General features: G+C 48.4%; 1 protein-coding gene across 1 annotated transcript in view; it reads left to right on the forward strand.

Moving 5' to 3' along the window:
- Positions 1-6,118, forward strand: part of MYL4 (myosin light chain 4) — a gene marked incomplete at its 3' end in the record, with an annotated part of 28,942 nt that extends 22,824 nt beyond the window's left edge. Inside the window, exons 4-7 of the mRNA XM_079725424.1 lie at positions 3,187-3,336; positions 4,783-4,956; positions 5,442-5,519; positions 6,090-6,118. Coding sequence (XP_079581550.1) covers positions 3,187-3,336; positions 4,783-4,956; positions 5,442-5,519; positions 6,090-6,118 — 431 coding nt within the window. The remainder of the gene's footprint in view (positions 1-3,186; positions 3,337-4,782; positions 4,957-5,441; positions 5,520-6,089) is intronic.
- Between the last annotated feature and the right edge of the window lie 15,562 nt (positions 6,119-21,680).

Raw genomic sequence — 21,680 nt, forward strand, 5'->3', positions numbered from 1 at the left:
ACAAACACAGTGGTACCCATGAGGACTAGAAAATCAACTAATGATAAAAAAATTTTCATTTCCCAAATGGGAATCCTGGTCAAAGCCAACTGAGACAGCTGGTTGCCTCTTTTCTCCGTGAAGATTTTCAGGGCTGGGGCCTAACTCATTCCAGCCTTTCATCCCTCTGACTTTGAAGGCATTGTTCCTTAGGTTGGATTGGAATTGTTTTTGCTTTAATTTTATTCCTATCTCTTCATTTGCTCTTTGGTGAAACTGAAGATGGTTTTCTCCTGTTTTGCTGGAAAGAACATTATCTGCAACCAGGAGACTTTGATATTAGCCCTAAATCTGCCACTAATGGCCATGAGACTTAGAGCAAGTCACTTCTTTAAACCTGGATTTTCTTATCTGCAAAGTGAGGGTATTTGGTTCTTTTCAATTCAGAAATTCTGTGACTCTATTCAGTGTCTTCTAGATACCCTCCATCTATTTGAAGATAGTTATCAAATCCCTTCCTAGCTTTATGATCTCCAGGTGATATGGCTCCAATTTCTTCTATTTATTTATTTATTTATTTATTTTCTCATAGGAATTAGTTTCTAAGTCCTGACTTCCTTCTCTGGTCCATATTTCCATATCCTTCTGGAAAGGGATCACCACCATTGTTCACTGCTCTAGCAGGCAGCTCCCTACTACAGATCTTTCAGAAGTTTCTTCTGGGACAATGAACTTCATCTCTCATATTCCTCGAGATCACACTAGCCTTGTTTTCCTCCTAGTAGCTATCCTAGACTTCAGTGTTTGATTTTTTTTTTTTTTTCTTTTTGCGGTACGCGGGGCTCTCACTGTTGTGGCCCCTCCCACTGCGGAGCACAGGCTCCGGACGCGCAGGCTCAGCGGCCATGGCTCACGGGCCCAGCCGCTCCGCAGCACGCGGGATCCTCCCGGACCGGGGCATGAACCCACGCCCCCTGCATCGGCAGGCGGACCCCCAACCACTGCGCCACCAGGGAAGCTTCGGTGTTTGGTTTTTATGTGCATACCAGCCTTCCCAGCAGTCTGGAACATTAGCTCGTATAGCAGGCCTCTTCCTCCTCCTCCTCTTCCTCACTTGGTTTCCTTAATAGTTGGCTGGAAGTCACATCTGCAGTGGCCTATAAATGAGGATGATAATAGCTATAGCATAAAGTCTTTGTAAAGATGAATGGGATAATTCATGCAAAGTTATCAGCTCAGAGCCTGGCCCACAGTAAGTGCTCAAATCATAGGTCATTATTCTTGTTATTTCCCTCCTGTTCCATCCTTCTATTAAATATCATTCTTCTTTTAAGTGGAGATTCCTACTTTTATTAAGTTTGCCCTCACTCTTCTGAATGAATTAGGAGAAGTTCAAAAAGTCTGAGTTCAGATTCAACTACCCTATTTATTGAACACTGAATTTGTGCCAGAAGCCATGCTAATTGCTTTAAAAGTTAAAAAAAAAATTAAATTGTTCTAACAAAGCTGTGAGGTCGGTGCTATTCCTTTTGACAGAGGACAAAGTTCAGTGAGGTTATGTGACTTGGCCAAGATCACACAGTTAAGTGATAAAATTGGGATCAAGCTCAGTAAGAGATTACTAACAGCATTGTTGGAGAATTTACTCTGTGCTAAGACACAGAGTTAAGGTTTTTTACGTACATTATCGTATCGTATTTGAATGTAATTTAAGGACCCTATGAGGTAGGTGCCGTTTATGGAAGAGAAGAGGTTTATAGAGGTTAACTATTTACTTGCCCAAGGTCACACAGCTACTAAGCAATGGAAACAGAATTTGAACTCAATTATTTAGTAATTTGAAAGACATGCAGTTTTATATCTTTGAAATTCATACAAAGCCTAATAAAGAGTGGCAGGTAAATGTCTTGGGGAACCTGCTTCGATATGTGGAATGATTTGTAAATAATCCATATGCAGCATCAAGGGAAATAAGTGTTTCTAAAGTGCTTAGAGAGGATTAAAAGCAGCTTTTCTCCTAAGTAGTTCACACGTTCTTCTTAGGTTTATATTGTTAATCTGCTTAGTAAACCGTTTCTTCGCGGGTAGCATAAGGTAATTTCAATGCCATACCCAGTCCATATTATCCCCAGTGATGAGTTGGTTGAATCCAAATTGATTAGGGAACATATGTATATGTATAACTGATTCACTTTGTTATAAAGCAGAAACTAACACACCATTGTAAAGCAATTATACTCCAATAAAGACGTAAAAAAAAACCCAAAAAACAAATTGATTAGGAATTAAGGTTCTTTGCAAAGGGCCCAGGAGTGCCTTCATTCAGCCTTGCCCCTTGGACACCTGCCCTGGAACCTTCTGGGAGTCTGGCTCCAGAACTAGGAAATATAATAATGACCACCATTTGTTGATTCCCTTACCACATGCTAGACACCATGCTTGGCGTGCTTTGTAATCCCCCCAGCAGCCCACACAGGTGGACACTGTATCCTTACTTAGAGCTAAGAAACAGAGGGCCCATGGGAGTTAGGAGTTTGCCCGAGGCCACCTGCGGGTCAGTGGTAGAGCTGGGGTGGGCTGACTGTTTCCACCAGGTCCCCTTGTCCAGCCTGGGAGCCCCCTCTCAGCCTGAAACAGACAGTACTGATATTAGCTGACTTCTTCTGAACAGGTCTTATCACTTTGCAAAGTGCCTCCACACACTGCCACCTCCTTTGACACTCATAGTAACTGGAGGGGAGGGTGGGGCGGAGCCTTACTTTCTGCGCGTGCGCAAGGAAACTGAGACCCAGCCCGGTGCTGCTTGGCAGAGCCAAGAGGAGAACCCAGGAATCCTGACTCCTCAGCCAGTGCTCTTTTCACTTCCCTGCCTCTTTCAACAGTCAGCCACCTCACCTGCAAAGGGAAGGATGGGTGGATGGGAGGGGCGGGGGCAGGGGAGACTTCAAATGATGTGACAAGTGATGGATGGAAGAGATCCCAGGCCCAGCGCTGGAACAGGTCGTGGGGCTCCAGGATGCTTCTTTAGTTGTCAGAAGATGGGGTGGGGACGGGTTACAGGAAGCGGCTGGGATGATGGCTGCAGGGAAATACTGAAATATTTTATCAACCACACTGACATGCTCTTCAGCGTGGGTGGAGGCCGATCAGCCCTCAGCCACCGCCTTCGCTTGGCCCTGCGGGCTGCAGCCAGTCTTTTCTCTGCAGAGTTCAAAGAAGCCTTTTCATTGTTTGACCGGACCCCGACTGGAAAGCTGAAGATCACCTACGGGCAGTGTGGGGACGTGCTGCGGGCCCTGGGCCAGAACCCCACCAACGCCGAGGTGCTGCGCGTCTTGGGCAAGCCCAAGCCGGAAGGTCAGCGTGGGCCTCGTGGTGTCTCTCCGCCGCCCCTGGGGCTCTCTCCCTTCAAGACCAACCTACCCTCCCCAGGTTACCCTCCTCCCATTGCTAGAATTACCTGGAAGCGCCTGGCACTTAGTTGCCCCTCGAAGAGTGTGGCTTGGGCTTGTTCTTGTTTTCCCCATGAGGGCGGGAGCTCCTGGGGAGTAGGAACGACATTCTGCTTCTTCAGTGTCTTCCTGTGACACCGAGGGTGCCGGGGACATGGGGCAGGGAAGCTGATAACTGACCAGCGCCCCCCTCTTCCCCACCAGCAAATTGGGGTCGAGGTGTCACAGCACTGAGCTGTCCTCTTTCTAATGACGGTTAGGTCATGGAGGATTGCAAATTATTCATTTAATATAAATTAGAGCAGACTCAAGATTAACTCTATAATGATGCTTCTTTCACTCGTTTGCATTTGATAGATTTTGGTGAATGAGAGTTTAGAAAGTGGTGCAAGTGGCAACATTTGTGAATGTCACCTGTCACCATGGCAGTCAAGTTAACAGCTGCCCTAACACACATGTCCTTCTGAGAGGACGGGGCCAGGCAGACCTGGGCAGGAGCCCCCAGCCAGGGTGGGCCATCTCTGGAGGCTTCCTGGGCCCCATTTTGGCTCTCCCCCCTTCCTTGGTTCTGGCCCCTTCCCCTCCTGCTCTTGCTGGTGAGGACACCGGTGGGGGGTGAAGGATGTGGGCCAGAAGGGTCGGAGGACCAGGAGCCCACCAGTGTCAGCAGGGCTTCTCAGAGGTCGAGAGATATCTGGGCACTTCCACGGTGGGAGGCTCCTGGGTTATAAAGGAAAGCAATGCCAACATTTGGGGGTATTTAAAAATGGTTTGCCTCTATTAAATTAAAGCTTTTAACACATGACAGTGTGGGAGAAGGGTGCTAGTCACACAAGAATCACACATTTTACAAATGATTGATTCAGAGTTGCTCCAGGCACTGTGGTCTAGTGATGGGACCCAAATTTGGAGTTACGCAAAATTTTCTTTTTGCAATTTTGTCAGTTTACCCTAGTGACTGGGAGTCTGTCACGTGTCAGAAGTCTAAGATGTGAATGTGAGACCTGCGCTGTGTGGCCCTTGGGGCCCCTCAAATCCTACTGCGGTCACCTCAGCTGCCTGCCCCGCTGGCCACCTGGAGCTCAGAGGTCTGGGTGGAGTCACGGTCCCTCTTCCCTCCTGCCCTAGTCCTGTCACTGAGAAGAGCGCCCAGAGCCAGCTCCTGCCTGGCTCCCGGGCCTCTGAGCCCTCCGGGATTGCTGACGGGGTGCCCCACCCAGAAGTGGCGGCGGCTGAGCTCTGGGTGCTGCCAGGGACGGGCTAGCCTGGCAGAGCCGGTGAGACCCCTCCTCACCCTCTGCTCCCTCGAGCTCACGTCGAATTCCCTTTCCTTCCCCGTCCCCGCCGCAAGAGATGAACGCCAAGATGCTGGACTTTGAGACGTTCCTGCCCATCCTGCAGCATATCTCCCGCAACAAGGAGCAGGGTACCTACGAGGACTTCGTGGAGGGGCTGCGCGTGTTTGATAAGGAGAGCAACGGCACGGTCATGGGCGCCGAGCTTCGCCACGTCCTCGCCACCCTGGGTATGCCAGCTGGGCAGAGGTGGAGCCCAAGGGCAGGGGGAACAGAGGCGTGGGAAGTGCCCGAGCGGCATATGTTGGGGAGACATGGGGGACCCTGCATCCTGAGGATCACATCCTGATCCAGGCCTGTCTTGCTTCCCCAGCTGGGTTTGCTCAGCAGGGTAGGAAGGAGAGGAGAGTAGGTTGGCCGAGCAAGGGTGAGGCCTGAGAGGTGGGACCCAGGGCCCCTGTCCTTGTCTTTGCCTCAGTCACTGGGGCCCTGGTCTGCTCACCCACTGGCGGCTGTAGCCGGAGGGAGAGACCTTGGGAATGAGGAAGGGTCTTAAGACCCTTGGCTCCACCCTCCAAAGCCTCTGGGGGAGCTTTGGTATGGCCACTTCCTACATCCAGGAAGTCTTGAGCCATCAGACTCAAGGGAGTGCTTGGGTTTGGCCTGTGCCTCCTTTGCCCATCTGTAATTAAGTGCCCACTGTCTCCCGCCCCAGGAGAGAAGATGACTGAGGCTGAAGTGGAGCAGCTGTTAGCAGGGCAGGAGGATGCCAATGGCTGCATCAATTACGAAGGTATCAGCTCCTGATACACTTCCCCGGTCGCGCAGGGATGGGGGGTTGGGCACAGTTTGGGCTGGGCTGGGCTGCAGAACAGAACTGATGCAGGGGCTAGGGGACATGTGCACCCCGTGGGCTTTGGTGAGCTCCCAGTGGATATTGTTTGTTTTCTTTCCTGGGAGTGAACATCATGGTGTAATGGAAGGGACATGGATTTCCGAGATAGCTCGGTGATATACCAGCTGTGTGACCTTGAGCAAGTCACTTACCTTCTCTGAGCCTTGGTTTTCTCATCTGAGCAACAGGGTGATGCTAGCCCCTGTCCCAAGGTTGCGGGGATTGGCAGAGATAATGTAGCTCATTTCATCTGTGTCAAGTACCAGCACAGAGAATGGACACAGAGCAGTGGTTATGTCTCTTCCTTCCTTCCACCTTCTCCCCATCAACCCTAAATGGGGGAAAGAATCATGATCTGAAGAAAGGGTATTGGGAAGGTTTGAGGTCAGGCAGTATAGAGCAGGGAGAAGAGGTTTAAGGGGCTGAGAGGGGCCAAGTGCAGTGGCTGATTTCTGTCTTCTTTCCCAGCCTTTGTCAAGCACATCATGTCTGGGTGAAGCAGACCCCTCCAGGGTGAGTGCAGCCTCTCCTTCGGGGTCCCTCTGGGGCCCCACAGGGCACTGCAGGGGGCAGAGAACAGCCTGGCCCCGCCCATCAGTCCCCCGCCCTCTAAGTGCTCCTGTCACCTCCTGCCCTGCCCCCTGCCCTCCCTGGTCTTTGCACCTGACCTTGACCTTCATCAGTCACATCCCCCTGGGGTCTCTCAAGGCAAGACCATTCCCTCAGGTGGGGCCTCCTGTATAGGCTCCTGTGTGTGAGGAGCCAGGTCCCAGGTGCCCTGGACCCTGTTCCTCTTTTCTCCCTTCCCTGACCACCCCCTGCGCCCTCCTGCCCAGGCTTGGTGCCGTCCTGGTAGGGGTGGGGTCTGTGATCAGGGGCTGGGGTATGGAGAGTGAGGTAGAGCCCTGTACATCTCGTGCTTTCTTTCAGGTGCCTGGCCCATGGCCTTAGCCCAGGTGAGTTAACGAGAGGCCCAGAGTGACTGAGCTGGAGTTGGAGCCCTGGACTCTCCACTGCACCGCAGCCCCCAGGACCTCACGGGCCCATAGCCCTCCCCGTAAATAAACAGCTCCGGCAAGTTTGTGCCGAGTTCCCTGATTCCAACCAGTCTCTGAGTTGCTTTTTTAAATGAATTAACTAGTTGGGTTGGGTTTTTGTGAGTGTGCGTGATAATGTCACCTGAGGCCTCATGCATATTCCTCAGAGAAATGAGCAGTAACTGGGAGCTGGGAGACAAGGGCCAGAGCCCAGAGATCTAGAAACATGAGGGCCAGACCATGAGCAGAGAGCTCAGGAAGGGCCTGCAGTTTGAGGAGCTGTAATTAGGAGTTTCATTTCCTTCCAAGGCTCACTCTCCACCTTATGTCCCGTCCAGGTGACAAATAGGAAGAAGCCACCTGCTTCTTCTTTTTAAAAAAATTGTGGTAAACAGGGGGAAGAGTTGGGGAGAGGGATAGTTAAGGAGTTTGGGATTGACCTGTACACAATGCCATACTTAAAATGGATAACCAGAGAGGGCTTCCCTGGTGGCACAGTGGTTGAGAGTCCACCTGCCGATGCAGGGGACACAGGTTTGTGCCCCGGTCCGGGAAGATCCCACATGCTGCGGAGCGGCTGGGCCCGTGAGCCATGGCCGCTGAGCCTGCGCGTCTGGAGCCTGTGCTCCGCAACGGGAGGGGCCACAACAGTGAGAGGCCCGCGTACCGCAAAAAAAAAAAAAAAAAAAAAGGATAACCAGGGACTTACCTGGCGGTCCAGTGGTTAAGACTCTGCCCTTCCACTGCAAGGGGTGCGGCTTCGATCTCTAGTGAACTAGGATATTCTGCATGCCGTGCAGCTCAGCCAAAAAAAAAAAAAGATAACCAACAAGGACCTACTGTATAGTACAGGGAACTCTGCTCAATATTATGTAACAACCTAAATGGGAAAAGAATTTGTAAAAGAATAGATACATGTATATGTATAACTGAATCACTTTGCTGTACACCTGAAACTAACACAATATTGAAAGTTTTTTTTAAAAAAAGAAAAAACTTGTGGTAAAATACACATAATATAAAATTTTCCATCTTAACCATTTTTAAGTGTACAGTTCTGTAGTGTTAAGTATATTTACATTGTTGTGTAACCAATCTGCAGAACTTTTTCATCTTATGAAACTGTAACTCTATATCCATTAAACAATAAATCCCCATTTCCCCCTCTCCCCAGTCCCTGGCAACCGCCACTCTACTTCCTGTCTCTATGCATGCATTTGACTACTCTAGACCACTTATATAAGTGGAACCATACAGTATTTGTCTTTTTGCGACTGGCTTATTTCACTTTGATAATGTCTTCAAGGTTGATCCGTGTTGTAGCAAGTGTCAGAATTCCCTTCCTTTTTTTCTTTTTTTTTGTGGTACACGGGCCTCTCACTGCTGTGGCCTCTCCCGTTGCGGAGCACAGGCTCCGGACGTGCAGGCTCAGGGGCCATGGCTCACGGGCCCAGCCGCTCTGCGGCATGTGGGATCTTCCCGGACCGGGGCACGATCCCGTGTCCCCTGCATCGGCAGGCGGACTCTCAACCACTGCGCCACCAGGGAAGCCCCCACTGTATACATTTAGGAGGAACTGGGGTTAAGCTCCCAATGATTAAAAACTGAAAGTGTTTTCCCTGCCAAAGTAGCTCACCATCCAGTTAAGCAAGGACATAAGCATCAGGGCACTGACTAGAGAATGATCATCACAACAACAGCAGGACAACTTCATCTACGTAACACAGTGTAAGTTCCAAGGGACCTGCACGAAGCAGAAGGAAGCGAGGTATGACAGGGATGATTTTCCTTGGTGGGCTTTAAGTGAGACCTTAAAGGAGAAGATGCCCCAAGTCTGCTGCTCAGGCTCAGGTAGGAAAAGGGCACGAGCAGAGGGTTACTGACTCATTGGACAGACACTGATTGAGTACCTGCTGTGTGTATAGCACTGGTTTGGGCCTTGAGGATACACTGAACCAGACAGACATGGTCCCTGCCTTCATGGAGCTTACAATCTAGTGGGAAGACAGACATTAAATAATTGTATCATGTGACAGATAACAGCCAACATTTATTGAAGGCAGTATCGGTTATGAGTATATTGATATTTGGCTGTGGGTTATGGAGACTGAAAGACAGCGGCTTATAAGACGTGAAAGTGTGTTTTCCCCTCCCACTGAAATCTGGAGGTTGGCAGTCTAGGGCTGGTATGGCAGCCGCTCTGCACATAGTCCTCAGGACCTAAGCTCCTTCTACCTTGTGACATTGATGTGTGACCTCTCTTCATGGCCCATGATGGCTGCTCCAGCTCAGCCACCTTGTCTCCTCAGGGAATAGTTCACCAGGTCTCCTACTTGGTGGACCTCCTCAGGAACTGGCAGGACTTATTGGCCTCCTTATGGTGTTGGGCTTATTCATTTGAAGACGGAAGAACTCCTGTCCTCCTTGTCACCTTTACTCTCCCCTAGCCTCCTCCTGCCTGGCCCATCAGTAAGGCTCAGCACCACCCCATCTCAGAAGACGTATGGGTAAAAGGTGAGCTATTTCCAAGATTTTCTTTGGACTGACTTCCAATATTTCAAACCAGGACTCAGACCATGTCTTAGTCTGCTTGAGTTGCTATGACAAAACACCCTAGACCAGGTGGTTTCAGTAACAGACTTTTATTTCTCACAGTTCTGGAGGCTGGAAGTCTGAGATCAGGGTGCCAGCATAACTGAGTTCTGGTGAGGACTCTTTCTGGCTTCCAGATGACTACCTTCCTGCAGTATCCTCACAGAGAGCAAAAAGAGGAGAGAGAAAAAGAGACAGATAGACAGACGAATCCCATTTTGAGGGCTCCACACTCATGACTTCACCAAAACATAATTACCAAAGTCTTTAGCTCCAAGTACCATCCCATTGGAGATTGGGGGCTAGGGCTTTAACATATGAATTTTGGGGGACACAATTCAGTCCCATAGCAGACAATGTAATTCATAGGAATAGGGCTGCTCCCACTGTGGTCCCTTCCACCACCCTGTGGGGTGGCTGACTGTGGACCTGAGAGGATAGCACTATAGGAGGTTGAGTAAGGGCGGGAGGGGGAGGGGGAGGGGTGTCCCAGCTCTTGGGTGGATTGAAGGAGGGCTCCAGCCTGGAGCTAATGATGGCATGAGTCCTGACAGGGTGATGGCAAGTGATGGGACATGAGACAGCTGCTTTTGTGGGGGGAGGAGGACTGAACGCGCCCATAGGCTGAGCTTCCTGCCTCATGGGGATTGCAATGTACAGTAAACATGGGCCCTGGCGCAGTTGCCTTCCCACCCTAAACCCTGCGGACAAATATTGTGGAGAGTTTTCTGCTCCATGTCAGAGAGGATGGCTAGTTTCCTTTAAAGTTCCCATTGTCAGAGGGAATGAGCCAAAGCAGGAGCAGGGAGGAGACTGAAGCTCTCCCCACTCATCTCCTTTCCTTTGCAGCATTTAGCTAAATGCCATCAGGTGTTTGGCATCCTCTACAAGCTCTCTTTCGTAGCCAGGGCTTTTAAGGTAGAATGTATGCTGGTGATTGCTGGTGGTGCAATATCTGCCTCATACCACTGGATGGTACAATTGCAGCATCATGCTTCCAAAGGACACCCAGGAGTGGGAATTAGAGAAAAACTGATTCTCAGCCTGGGTTAGAAGGAACCTTCAGAAGTCACTTGGTCCACCTCTATGCCTTCAGAAAAATGGAGGTTTTATTCACTTTCAAAGACTCACAACTATTAGTGAGCTTGCTTCAGTACCTCCACAAAGGTTTTGCAGTGAGGGGTCAGAGAGAGGACACTGTTCTGGACACGTGGAAACCTGGCATATAGACCAGTTGTACTCCTAAGTCACATACACACTCAGCTTCCGATCCACAGGTTGAAAAATAAGGAAGTTAATTAGATCATCTTTTTTTTTTTTTTTTTGCGGTACGCGGGCCTCTCACTGTTGTGGCCTCTCCCGTTGCGGAGCACAGGCTCCGGACGCGCAGGCTCAGTGGCTATGGCTCACGGGCCCAGCCACTCCGCGGCACATGGGATCCTCCCGGACCGGGGCACGAACCCGTATCCCCTGCATCGGCAGGTGGACTCTCAACCACTGCGCCACCAGGGAGGCCCATGATTAGATCATCTTTAATATCCTTCCCAGCTCTCTGATATGGGTCATTTAGAACCCAACTAACTACTTGCTGTACTCAGCTCTAGTCCATTTGTTTTATTTTCACCCTGTGTATATGTGTTTAGAATATTAAGTGGTAGAAAGCATTCATTCAAAATAACCATGGAGTGCACAGTTGTAGGTGCTTTGGGAGATAAAAAGCAAAGTCGGGCTTCTCTGGCAGTGCAGTGGTTAAGAATCTGCCTCCCAATGCAGGGGACACGAGTTCGGGCCCTGGTCTGGGAAGATCCCACATGCCGCGGAGCAACTAAGCCCATGAGCCACAACTACTGAGCCCATGTGCCACAACTACTGAAGCCCGTGTGCTTAGAGCCCGTGCTCCTCAACAAGAGAAGCCACCACAATGAGAAGCCCTTGCACCGCAACGAAGAGTAGCCCCCGCTCGCCACAACTAGAGAAAGCCCACGCGCAACAGTGAAGACCCAATGCAGCCAAAGATAAATAAATATATATTTTTTAAAAGTTGAAAAAAAAAAAAAAGGAAAGTCACTCATGGTCTTTCACTCCATGAGTTTATACTCTATGGAAGTAAGAATGATCTACAGGTGAAAAGTTAAACTATGTGATAAGGCAAAATAGAAGAAAGGACACCAGGCAGTATGTGTCTAAGAATTGAGGGAGAGGTGTGTGTGGGATCATAGCCCTCGGATCTCAGGGAATGGCCAGGGAGGGCTTCATGGAAAAGGATTGGGATATAAATGGGATGGGATATAAATAGACAAGAACCTGGAGAGTGTGATTCCTGACAGGAAGCACAGGGTGCCTTCTTCTTTGCCAACTATAATCACAGTCCCTGCCTTTTAGGATTTACATGAAAAGAAATAAAGAGGAATAAAAGAAGAGTGAGAGGGGCTTCCCTGGTGGCGCAGTGGTTGAGTCTGCCTGCCGATGCAGGGGACACGGGTTCGTGCCCTGGTCCGGGAAGATCCCACATGCCGCGGAGCGGCTGGGCCCGTGAGCCATGGCCGCTGAGCCTGCGCGTCCAGAGCCTGTGCTCCGCAACGGGAGAGGCCACAGCAGTGAGAGGCCCGCGTACTGCAAAAAAAAAGAGTGAGAAAAGTAACTGGAGAATGGGACAAGAGGCAAGGAGAAGGGAAGAATGACAGAGGGAGGGTGGAAGCGTGTGCAGGGGTCACACTCTGGAGTGAGGTGCTACCAATTCAGAGATAGAGAAGCAACGTTTAAAAATCCAGTGTAAGCTGGGAAAGTACTCATTCTTTTCTCGCCTAATGTTGTTGAGCCACAGAATCACAGGCTTTCAGGGTTAGAAGAGACCTCTAATTCAAACTCTTCCATAAAAGCCCTGTAAAATGATCGTCCAGTGTTCACTTGAATACCTACCACGACACGAAACTCACTACCTCCCAAGATAGCCAACTCCATTTGGGAAAAATTATAATTTCTATTCTTCTTAGTAGGAATAAATCCCTGAAATTTCCATCCACTGGTCCTGGATTTGTCTTCCAAAGTGACCCAGAAAAGACCTAAGACCATTCCCCGTGATAGAAGTTGACGTTTCCTCTTTTCAGCTCAGCACCTCCCAGCTGGTGCTTGTTCCACACTGAAATTCTTGAGTCCATTTCATGTGGCCGGTTGCTGTCTAACGCATTCTATCCTGGGGCTCAGTTCCGTCTTAGTGATGTAGTTTGCCATGTTAGAGTCTGGAAATTAATCTTCTTGACAGAAAAGACAGAACTGAGGTCAAAGAGAGGTTGGAGAGTTCTGCAAATGTCACATAGGTAGCACTGAGGTCTGTGCCTTTTCTGTATTTCTTGCTCTGAACCTTAGTGCAGCCGATTTTTGTTTTTTTTTTGTTTTTTTTTTTTTTTTTGCGGTACGCGGGCCTTTCCCTGTTGTGGTCTCTCCCATTGCGGAGCACAGGCTCCGGACGCGCAGGCTCAGCGGCCATGGCTCACGGGCCCAGCTGCTCCGCGGCATGTGGGATCTTCCCAGACTGGGGCACGAACCCGTGTCCCCTGCATCGGCAGGCGGACTCTCAACCACCGCGCCACCAGGGAAGCTCCGATTTTTGTTAATTTTAATGTTAAAAAAATTTCACCTAGCTTGGGACTCACGCCTTCCTGGCCTTGTTCTCACAGCCCCATGTCACAACTTTACGTTCATAATAAGCCCTTGGCTGCCCCTCCTCCCGTTTACTCTGGGTAAGGACGCTGTTGAACCCTCTTTCCTCAGCTCCACCAGCCTCTTCAGAGCCCCTTCGCCACCTGTTTCCTTATTGAATTGTTTGCATTTCACTTTTGAAGACCATCCATTCCTCTGGTGATAGGAACAGAGATTCTTTTTTTTTAAGCTGTTAATGTGATATATTTTTTTCATTTTAATGACACATTGTTTTCTTTCTAATTTTACAAACAATACACGTTCATTTCAGACAGCTAGAAAATACATAAAAGCATAAAGTAAAAAATAACAGTCATGGGCTTCCCTGGTGGCGCAGTGGTTGAAAGTCCGCCTGACGATGCAGGGGACACGGGTTCGTACCCCAGTAAGGGAAGATACCACATGCCGTGGAGTGGCTGGGCCAGTGAGCCATGGCCGCTGAGCCTGCGCGTCCGGAGCCTGTGCTCCGCAACGGGAGAGGCCACAACAGTGAGAGGCCCAATTAGCTAAAAAAAAAAAACACAAAAAAACAAAAAAACAGTCACCCATAATCCCCACCCCTCAGAGAAACTACCATTAGCATTTTGATGCATTTCATTCCAGTTTATATATATATATACATACATATATATATGGCAAATGCTTATCTATCTACCTATCTAACTATAATTTAGATATAATTGACTTACAACACTATGTTAAGGAACAGAGATTCTTAACCATAAAAGTCCCTCATGACTACATTTATACTCTTTTTCCAAGAAGAGAATTTGTACTTTTCATCATATTTTCAAAAGGGTCAGAGACCCAAAAAAGGTTAAGGACTGCTATTTGAGAGCCTTTGTGGGATTCTGTTTATCTTTCCTCTGACAGTTTTGACCTTGCATCTGCTGTGGCCAGCCTTCCTCCGGGCTACCACGACCTCTAAAATAGCACATCTCCTTCTCCCAGGACCCTCTTCACTTCCCCCTCTCCCCCAGCCATTCCTTGGGTCACACTTAGGTTTAGAGAGGCAGTTCCACCTTTTACTTTTACTCCCTCTGTGGCCCTGCTGTTAGCTGAATAAGCATTGCTACCACACCCTTCTGAGTCTTGCTCTAGACTCTGCTGAACCCACGTGGGTGTGCACCCCCCAGCTGGAGCCGCGGGCTCACGGGCTCACCACATCCCCGTGGTCCCTTTGGTTCCTCTCCTTGATCAGACTCCGATGGCCTCCACTGGGCTTCCTCCCTCAGACAGGTGGGTTCCCTGTGGATATGAATCTTCTTGATGGTCTGCACTCACGTGCCCACTCTCCTACCAGCTTTATCTTTCTTAGAACAGAGTCTGTTGTCGAATGGCGATGATTCCCATCTCACAAATTTTTGGTCATACCCAAAAGAGTATGTAGAGAGTTTCTAAAACATCTTCATCATTTTGCATTTACCTAAATCTCATAAGATATTAGTTATTAGGGATCGATGTGTCGATTCATAACCAAGGGCCATGGTCGGTGTAAGGACAGGTTGTTGAGGGTGTCCTCAGTGTCTTTGTGGAGTGCGCAACTTCGGTCTGGGCATCTGAGGACTTGAAACAGCACATCTGGCAGTGCTGGTCCATTAGGGATCCCTCCGCTTCCCAGCCCCCAGGCTTCAAAGGAAATTTTAAAAATGACCACTTTGGGGCTTCCCCTTCTCCCATTCCAGCTCTCATTGCAGCCTTTCTGTGCCCTACATGTGAAGGAGAAGCCAGAGGTCAAAGATCTAGTGTTTAAAACTTGGTTACCAGTTGGAATGTGGGGAGAGCTCTTGTGTAGTTAGTTTCACAATCATTTACTTAGTGCATTTTATTGCTGGTACTGCAAGTTTTGTTCTGATTTAGAATTTAGTCTTTGTGATATTTTGCCAGTGTCTAGTTTCTTATAATGGCAGCTGGCATTTCACCAGGACTCTGAGGTTTATAAAATTGAATAGGAGCGGCTCCTCGCACTTAGGACTGATAGGTAAGCTAAGACACATATGGTGCACAAATACAAAAATATCAAGTGGAAGGCAAAGGCTGTAAGACAGATACTAACAAAGAAGTGGGGGAATTTTAAAGGGAAAAGCAGGATTATTTCCAGTTAGGAGATCATAGAAGGCTCTTTGGAGGAGGAGGGGCTGGCACTGAAACCATGGAGAATGGGGGTGATTTTGATACACACTCATAGAAGAGAGCCATAGTTAAGAGTGTAGTCTCAGGGTCAGGATGGGTCTACACTCATGAGCTGTGTGACCCTGGGCAAGGTCTCCAAGCCCCAGTTTCCTAATTTATAAAATGGGGATAATAGTAGTACTGACCTCATTTGGTTATTGCAAGGATCCAATGAGTTAATCAATGTAAAGCACTTAAAACAGCACCTGTATATGTATAATTGATTCACTTTTCTGTACACCTGAAACTAATACAACATTGTAAATCAGCTATACTCCAATAAAAATTTTTTAAAAATCTAAAAAAACCCCAAAACAAAAACAGCATCTATAACATAGTAAGGACTCAATTATTAACTCTGTAGGGGAGAAGGGTATTCTAGGCAGTGGGTACAGCTCTAGCAAAAGAAGGAAAATGAAAGAACTATTATTCTTTTGGGAAATCCCCAAATGATAGAAATACCCAGGAAACAGTGGAGAGAGAAATAGCTCTCATCATAATAGCATCTCCCTGTGCTGCATAATTACTCTGTGCTTAACGCTCTTCCAAGCGCTTCATGTGCTTTGTATGGTTACTCTTCCCAGCGACTCCTCAAGGGGCAGGTGCAATTATCTCCATTCTACAGGTGAGGAAACTGAGGCTGGTGGAGGCTAAGTAACTCCCATCAGGGCACTCAGTGAGTGGGCAGAAGCTTCAGACCCACCTCTGCTCGTAAGCTCCAGCTACAGTGCACTTGCCTTCCTCGGGCCCCTCCAGGCTCCACCCCATGCCCAGTCAAACCCATGCCCCCTGCAGTGGAAGTGCAGAGTCTTAACCACTGGACCACCAGGGAAGTCGCTTAGTTTCCTTTTGAAGTAAAGGAGTCAAGGATACTCTGGAAGTCCCTCTCTTCTCTAAGGAGTCTGATTTCTTTTTCTCCCTTCTCCTCAAAACTTGTCTTTATTTGGCTGTCGTGTACCATTCCAGCCACCAAATGTCCCGATGACAGGAGTGCACAAGGAAGTAGAAAGCCAAGCGCCCAGGTTCCTTGGTGCAAACCTGCTAGCAGGTTAAAAGGAAAAAAAAAAAAAATCAAACCAGCATATAATAAAATCAAGGCAGAAAAACCAAGGTGATTTGGAATAAGGAAGTGACCAGAGACAAGAAGTCAGTGAGAGACACTTCCCAGGGAACAGGAGTCTAAAATCTGACCTCAGAAAGAATGGGGAAGGCTGCTTTGGGCTCCAGCTGGTAAGGTGGAATGAGGGGGTGTTCCCCAGCGACCCCGGCCTCTGGTCCTCTCTTTGTGGCATCTGGGGCATCTGACTGAAATGAAGCTTGAGGGTTGTTGTGGGGAGAGAGAGAGCAGGAACAGCGCATTTGAGGGCAGAGAGGGGAGGCAGTGAGCCACTTGCATGACATGACTGGCAGTTAAGGCAGACATGTTACTAAATTTCTTTTTTTCTGGGAATTTGGACTTGTTAGGAGTAGTCTTGCACTATATTCACCTTTTTTTTTTTTTTTTTGCGGTACGTGGGCCTCTCACCGTTGTGGCCTCTCCCGCTGCGGAGCACAGGCTCCGGACGCGCAGGCCCAGCGGCCATGGCTCACGGGCCCAGCCGCTCCGCAGCACGTGGGATCCTCCCGGACTGGGGCACGAACCCTTGTCCCCTGCATCGGCAGGCGGACTCTCAACCACTGCGCCACCAGGGAAGCCCAGGGACTCAACGCTTTTTAACCCATGTAACTAATTTCATGTACCTTTGGCAGTTCTACCATGTGCTTCTCCTCCATCTTCTGCCATGCTACAATTAGTTTTTGAAGGACTTTGAGAGTTCTGTCCCCCTGCCTTAAAGGACACTCACGGTCACCTGCCACAGTGTCCCAAATGTCCATTATTAACCACCAGGCTCCTGATTATTGAGGGTTTGGGCTCTGAAACCAGAATGCCAGGGTTTGGAACTGAAGACTACAGTACACCAGTGAGTGACCTTGGGCAAAGGAGTCTCCCTCTCTGCACCTCAGTGTCTTCATCTGTAAAATGGGGATATAAACAACACCCATTTCATTCAGGGGTGTTGTGGGAATTTTACGAGCTAATATCTATGAAGCATTTAGTACAGCGCCTGGCACATAATAAACCCTCGATAAATGTTAGCTATGAGTTTGTCACCACTCTGTCATCTGAGCTTAATGGATTGCCCAGTAGAATTCTGAGGCAGTAGGAAATAGAGGTTCATTCTGTGATTTGGGCAAAGGAAACAGGGCATTCCTTAACTAGGATGGTCCTAGTCTGAAAGTTTTACCACAGGCAAAATCCTCTGAACATTTAGGGGATGGCTAGAGTGTAGAGCTCCCAGGGAAGGACCAAAGATACAGGGCCAGGAAGACAGGTGAGAGGTGGTTGCAGGTAACTATCCGGGGATGGGGAATGCAACCCTTGGGGTAGTCACAGGTGACTGAGCTCCTGTGGGGAGGAGACTGGAGCAAGAGGGGAGAAGGGTGGGGAGCCTGAGAGGTCGAGCTGCTCTCCTGCCAGGGGTTCTGGTTGGAGGGCACGAGGTGTGGGCTCTCCACTTCCACTCCTTCCTCAGACCTTGGGGCTTCCAAGTCCGGGCTGGGGATTGCAGGCCTTACTGGGTTGGAAGCAGCCAGAGCCTTGGGGAAGTGAGGCACGCTGCCGATCATACTCGAGCTCACAGTCACCCCACTCTGTGTCATCCTTTCAGGGAAAAGCTGAATCCCAGGGGCCCTCTGTTTGCCCCAGACCTTGGTCTAATGACCAGGTTCTTCCGGTGTAGTTGTCATATCTCAGGAGTCAGCTGGTCATGGCTGGTAACTTCTTGTAATCGTTAAGACAGGAAGTGGTCAGGACCTGGAAATAGAGCAGCGCTAGGGTGTAGGAGAGCGGGGAGAAGGCTTTTTCTGGGGAAAAGTCTTTTTCTGGAGGAAAGGCTCTGTGTGCATTCTTGGGCTATGTGTGCAGAATTCCTGGATTTGGCCTGGGCTGCCGGGACCCTAGGGAAAACTTCCTTATGGACTTCCCAATTTAATCTCTTGCTTTATTCCAATAGGAATTTCTCCCACGAACATAGCAGTGCCCACTTGAAACATTTGGGGGTGTCTGGCAACCTATAGCCCCACTTATAACAAGGGAGACAGTGGGTTGTAAAGTCTGACCGACCTGTTTCTCAATCCCTGCTTTGCCACTTACTACCTAGGTGCTCTTGAGCTAATTGTCGCATTTCTCGGAGCCTCTGTTTCTTCACTTGTAAAATCAGGATTCCCATGCCTATTTTGTGCTGATTAAATAAAGTATGAAAAGATTCTTAACATAGTATTTTGTATATAAAAATTACAAAATAAACGGCAGCTAATATAACAACAACCACAAAGATAATAAGTGTCCCATGACCCCATCTAACCTCAGTTCCTACCTCTGTAAAATGAGTTATTATGAGGGTTAAGGGAGATGATCAATATTCGTAAAGGAGGCGGTATACAAAAAGAAGGGTATTTATTTTAAAGAAGGGAGGAAGGTGATCTCCACGTCTCACTCTTCCGCCATCTTGAAGCTCCTCCCAGAACACGACTTCTATGAACTTTATTTCTGTCAGAACCTGTCTCGCCAAGCCGTGGCTGGAAGAAGCTCTGGATACAGATCAGGGGCAGAGAAGGCGCTCTCAAATCCTAGTTCTCTCCCTCAGAAGGAAATCACACTCGGGGGAAAAGGACCTGGATCAGAAGCTCATCACGGTGAGGGGAAGTGGGGGTGAGGGGGAAGGGAGGCCATTTTCTGGCTGGAGGAGACCTGGGGAGCTAACCCTCCCTGTTGAGGGATTGGAGAATGGATTCAGGCAGATTTGGGGGCCCATTGACTGGCCCCTGTTTCTACAGAGAAGCTGGAGTGGTGGCAGGGAACTGTGGATACTGTTGACACTGGCTGCACTGGGGGCCCCTCTGAGTCCTCAGAGGCCCAGAAGAAGGCCTCCCAGCCTCATGGGGTTCTAGACTCTAGGATTCCCCCAAAGCGATGGTTCTTAATATGTGGAGTCACAGACCAGTTTAAGAAGCTAGTGAAAACTAAGGACTATTTCTGTAGAAAACATATATCACACAAACTTTTGCCTATTAGAGGGGGTTCACAGATCCCTTGAAACTTATCCAAGGTCTTGGGGTGAAGAAACTCTGTCCCTGGCTTCAGAAGAGCCCTGATGCTTTAGGTGTTGGCAGGAAGAGGGGTCCATGAGCTTGGGACAATCTGGTACTTGTCCCAGCAGCACTGATTATGCCAAGGATCAGCCATGGGTTGGTACAGGGGCAGGGGACCTGACCCAGGAGGTATAGCAGAGGATGGTCAGTTTGACCAGCAAGGACCATGCCCATAGCCTATAACATCCTCCTGCCTCAATTCAGCTCACCTCAACTAGCCCAGGGGGCTAGTCATAGGCAGCAACTATGAAGCAGTGGGTATCTTGACTTGCAGCAGAATGTGGGGATATACTAGGAATCCAGCATAGATGAGTTGATCCTAAGGGGGGAAAAAAGTTCACATTTATTGAATACTTATTGCATGCCGGTCACTGTGCTAAGTGGTTTGCATTAATTCTTTCCAGTGAACCCTGATTTTACAGATGGGGAAACTGAGGCTCAGTGCAGTTAAGCAACTTGCCAAAGGTCACTGAGCTAATGAATAATGGGGCTAGGATTCAATTCTTGGCCACCTGACTCTTGTACAGGCAATCCTTACTTTACTCTGTCTCTTAGGAAGGCAAGGAGGGTCTGAGAAGTCTAAAATACATGTCTGGAGGGGGAATTCCCTGGTGGTTCAGTGGTTAGGACTCTGAGCTTTCACTGCCGTGGCCTGGGTTCGGTCCCTGGTTGGGGAACTAAAATCCTGCAAGCCATGCGGTGCGCCACACCGCCCCCCCCGCAAACAAACAACAAACAAAAAACCATATCTGGAGCCCAGCTGCAAGTTTGGATTCACTGAAGCAGGGCCCCAAGGAGGGTGACTGGGAATTTAGAAAGATGCCAGAGCAGGTATTTGAGTCTAGCAGCTCTGTTATTAGAACGAGGCATCACCATGGCTTGGGGGTTGGATGGGGAGGGTGTCTGGATTGGTCTGAGATGGGGTGTGAGCAATCATGTGATGCCTTCTGTGGGCACAGAGCTTGAATCCAGCCTTGGCCAGGCAGTACTTTGTATGCTGAGCTGGGATGGAGAGTCCACGGGCTCTTACATTTTCTTCTCAGCAGAGAAAGGTCTGACTCACTTGAGGATGCACTCCCAGACAGAACTTGATTGTCTCAGGCCCAGCTGGGCTCAAGCTCTAGGAGGGCAGGGCCTGGGGCTCTTCACTACCACGTCCTTAGTCTGCTGAGAATCACCTGGCACACAGCAGGCGCCTAATACATACTTGTGAATGAATGTGAAATGCCAAGGCTGAGCTCATCCCTCCACAACGTTGATAAAAATCTAGGGGTACTTTCTCAGACAGCTCTTCAGAGCCCAGAAATTCCAAGCTATATCATTGTTAAGTCAGTGTGGACTCTGAAAAGCCCATTTCCTTTAAGCCAAAGGAACAGCTCTAGCATCTCTCTCTCTCTCAATGGACAGAAGAGCCGCTGACAAATGTGTAGGAGGAGAAGATTCTGAGCCAATATACTTACTCTATCTACACTCAGTCTCCTTCACTAGAAGAATGAATTTGCATTGATAGACCTACAATCGCTCCACAAATAATAACAATAATAAGAACACATTCCTCTGTGTTTTTCAGATTCCAAAGGCTTTCATATCCCTGGTTTCTAGAACCTCATAAACGTGTGTGTGTGTGTGTGTGTGTGTGTGTTGGGAGGGAGTAGAGTGGGTTTGGGGGTGAGGAAAAGGGCAGGGAACAGATAATTATTTTTACAGATAAGGAAAATGTATATAGAGAGGATTTGGAGAATTTTTTTTTTTAAACAAGATGGTTGGTTTTTTTTTAACTTTTTACTTTATATTGGAGTATAGTTGATTAACAATGTTGTATTAGTTTTAGGTATACAGCAAAGTGATTCAGTTATACATATACATGTATCTATTCTTTTTCAAATTCTTTTCCCATTTAGGTTGTTATGTAATATTCAGCAGAGTTCTCTGTGCTATACAGTAGGTCCTTGTTGGTTATCCATTTTTAATATAGCAGTGTGTACATGTCAGTCCCAAACTCCCTAACTCTCCCTTCCCCCCGGTACCCATAAGTTCATTCTCTAAGTCTGTGAGTCTGTTTCTGCTTGTAAATAAGTTCATTTGTATCATTTTTTTAGATTCCACAGATAAACGATATCATATGATTTTCTCTTTCTTTGTCTGACTTCACTCAGTATGACAATCTCTAAGTCCATCCATGTTGCTGCAAATGGCATTATTTCATTCTTTTTAATGGCTGAGTAGTATTCCCTTGTATATATATACCATATCTTCTTTATCCATTCCTCTGTTGATGGACATTTAGGTTGCTTCCATATCTTGGCTATTGTAAATAGTGCTGCAATGAACATTGGGGTGCATGTGTCCTTTCGGACCGTGTTTTTCT

This window comes from Hyperoodon ampullatus (genome assembly GCF_949752795.1).
Source record: "Hyperoodon ampullatus genome assembly, chromosome: 19".
NCBI classification, from domain to species: domain Eukaryota; kingdom Metazoa; phylum Chordata; class Mammalia; order Artiodactyla; family Ziphiidae; genus Hyperoodon; species Hyperoodon ampullatus.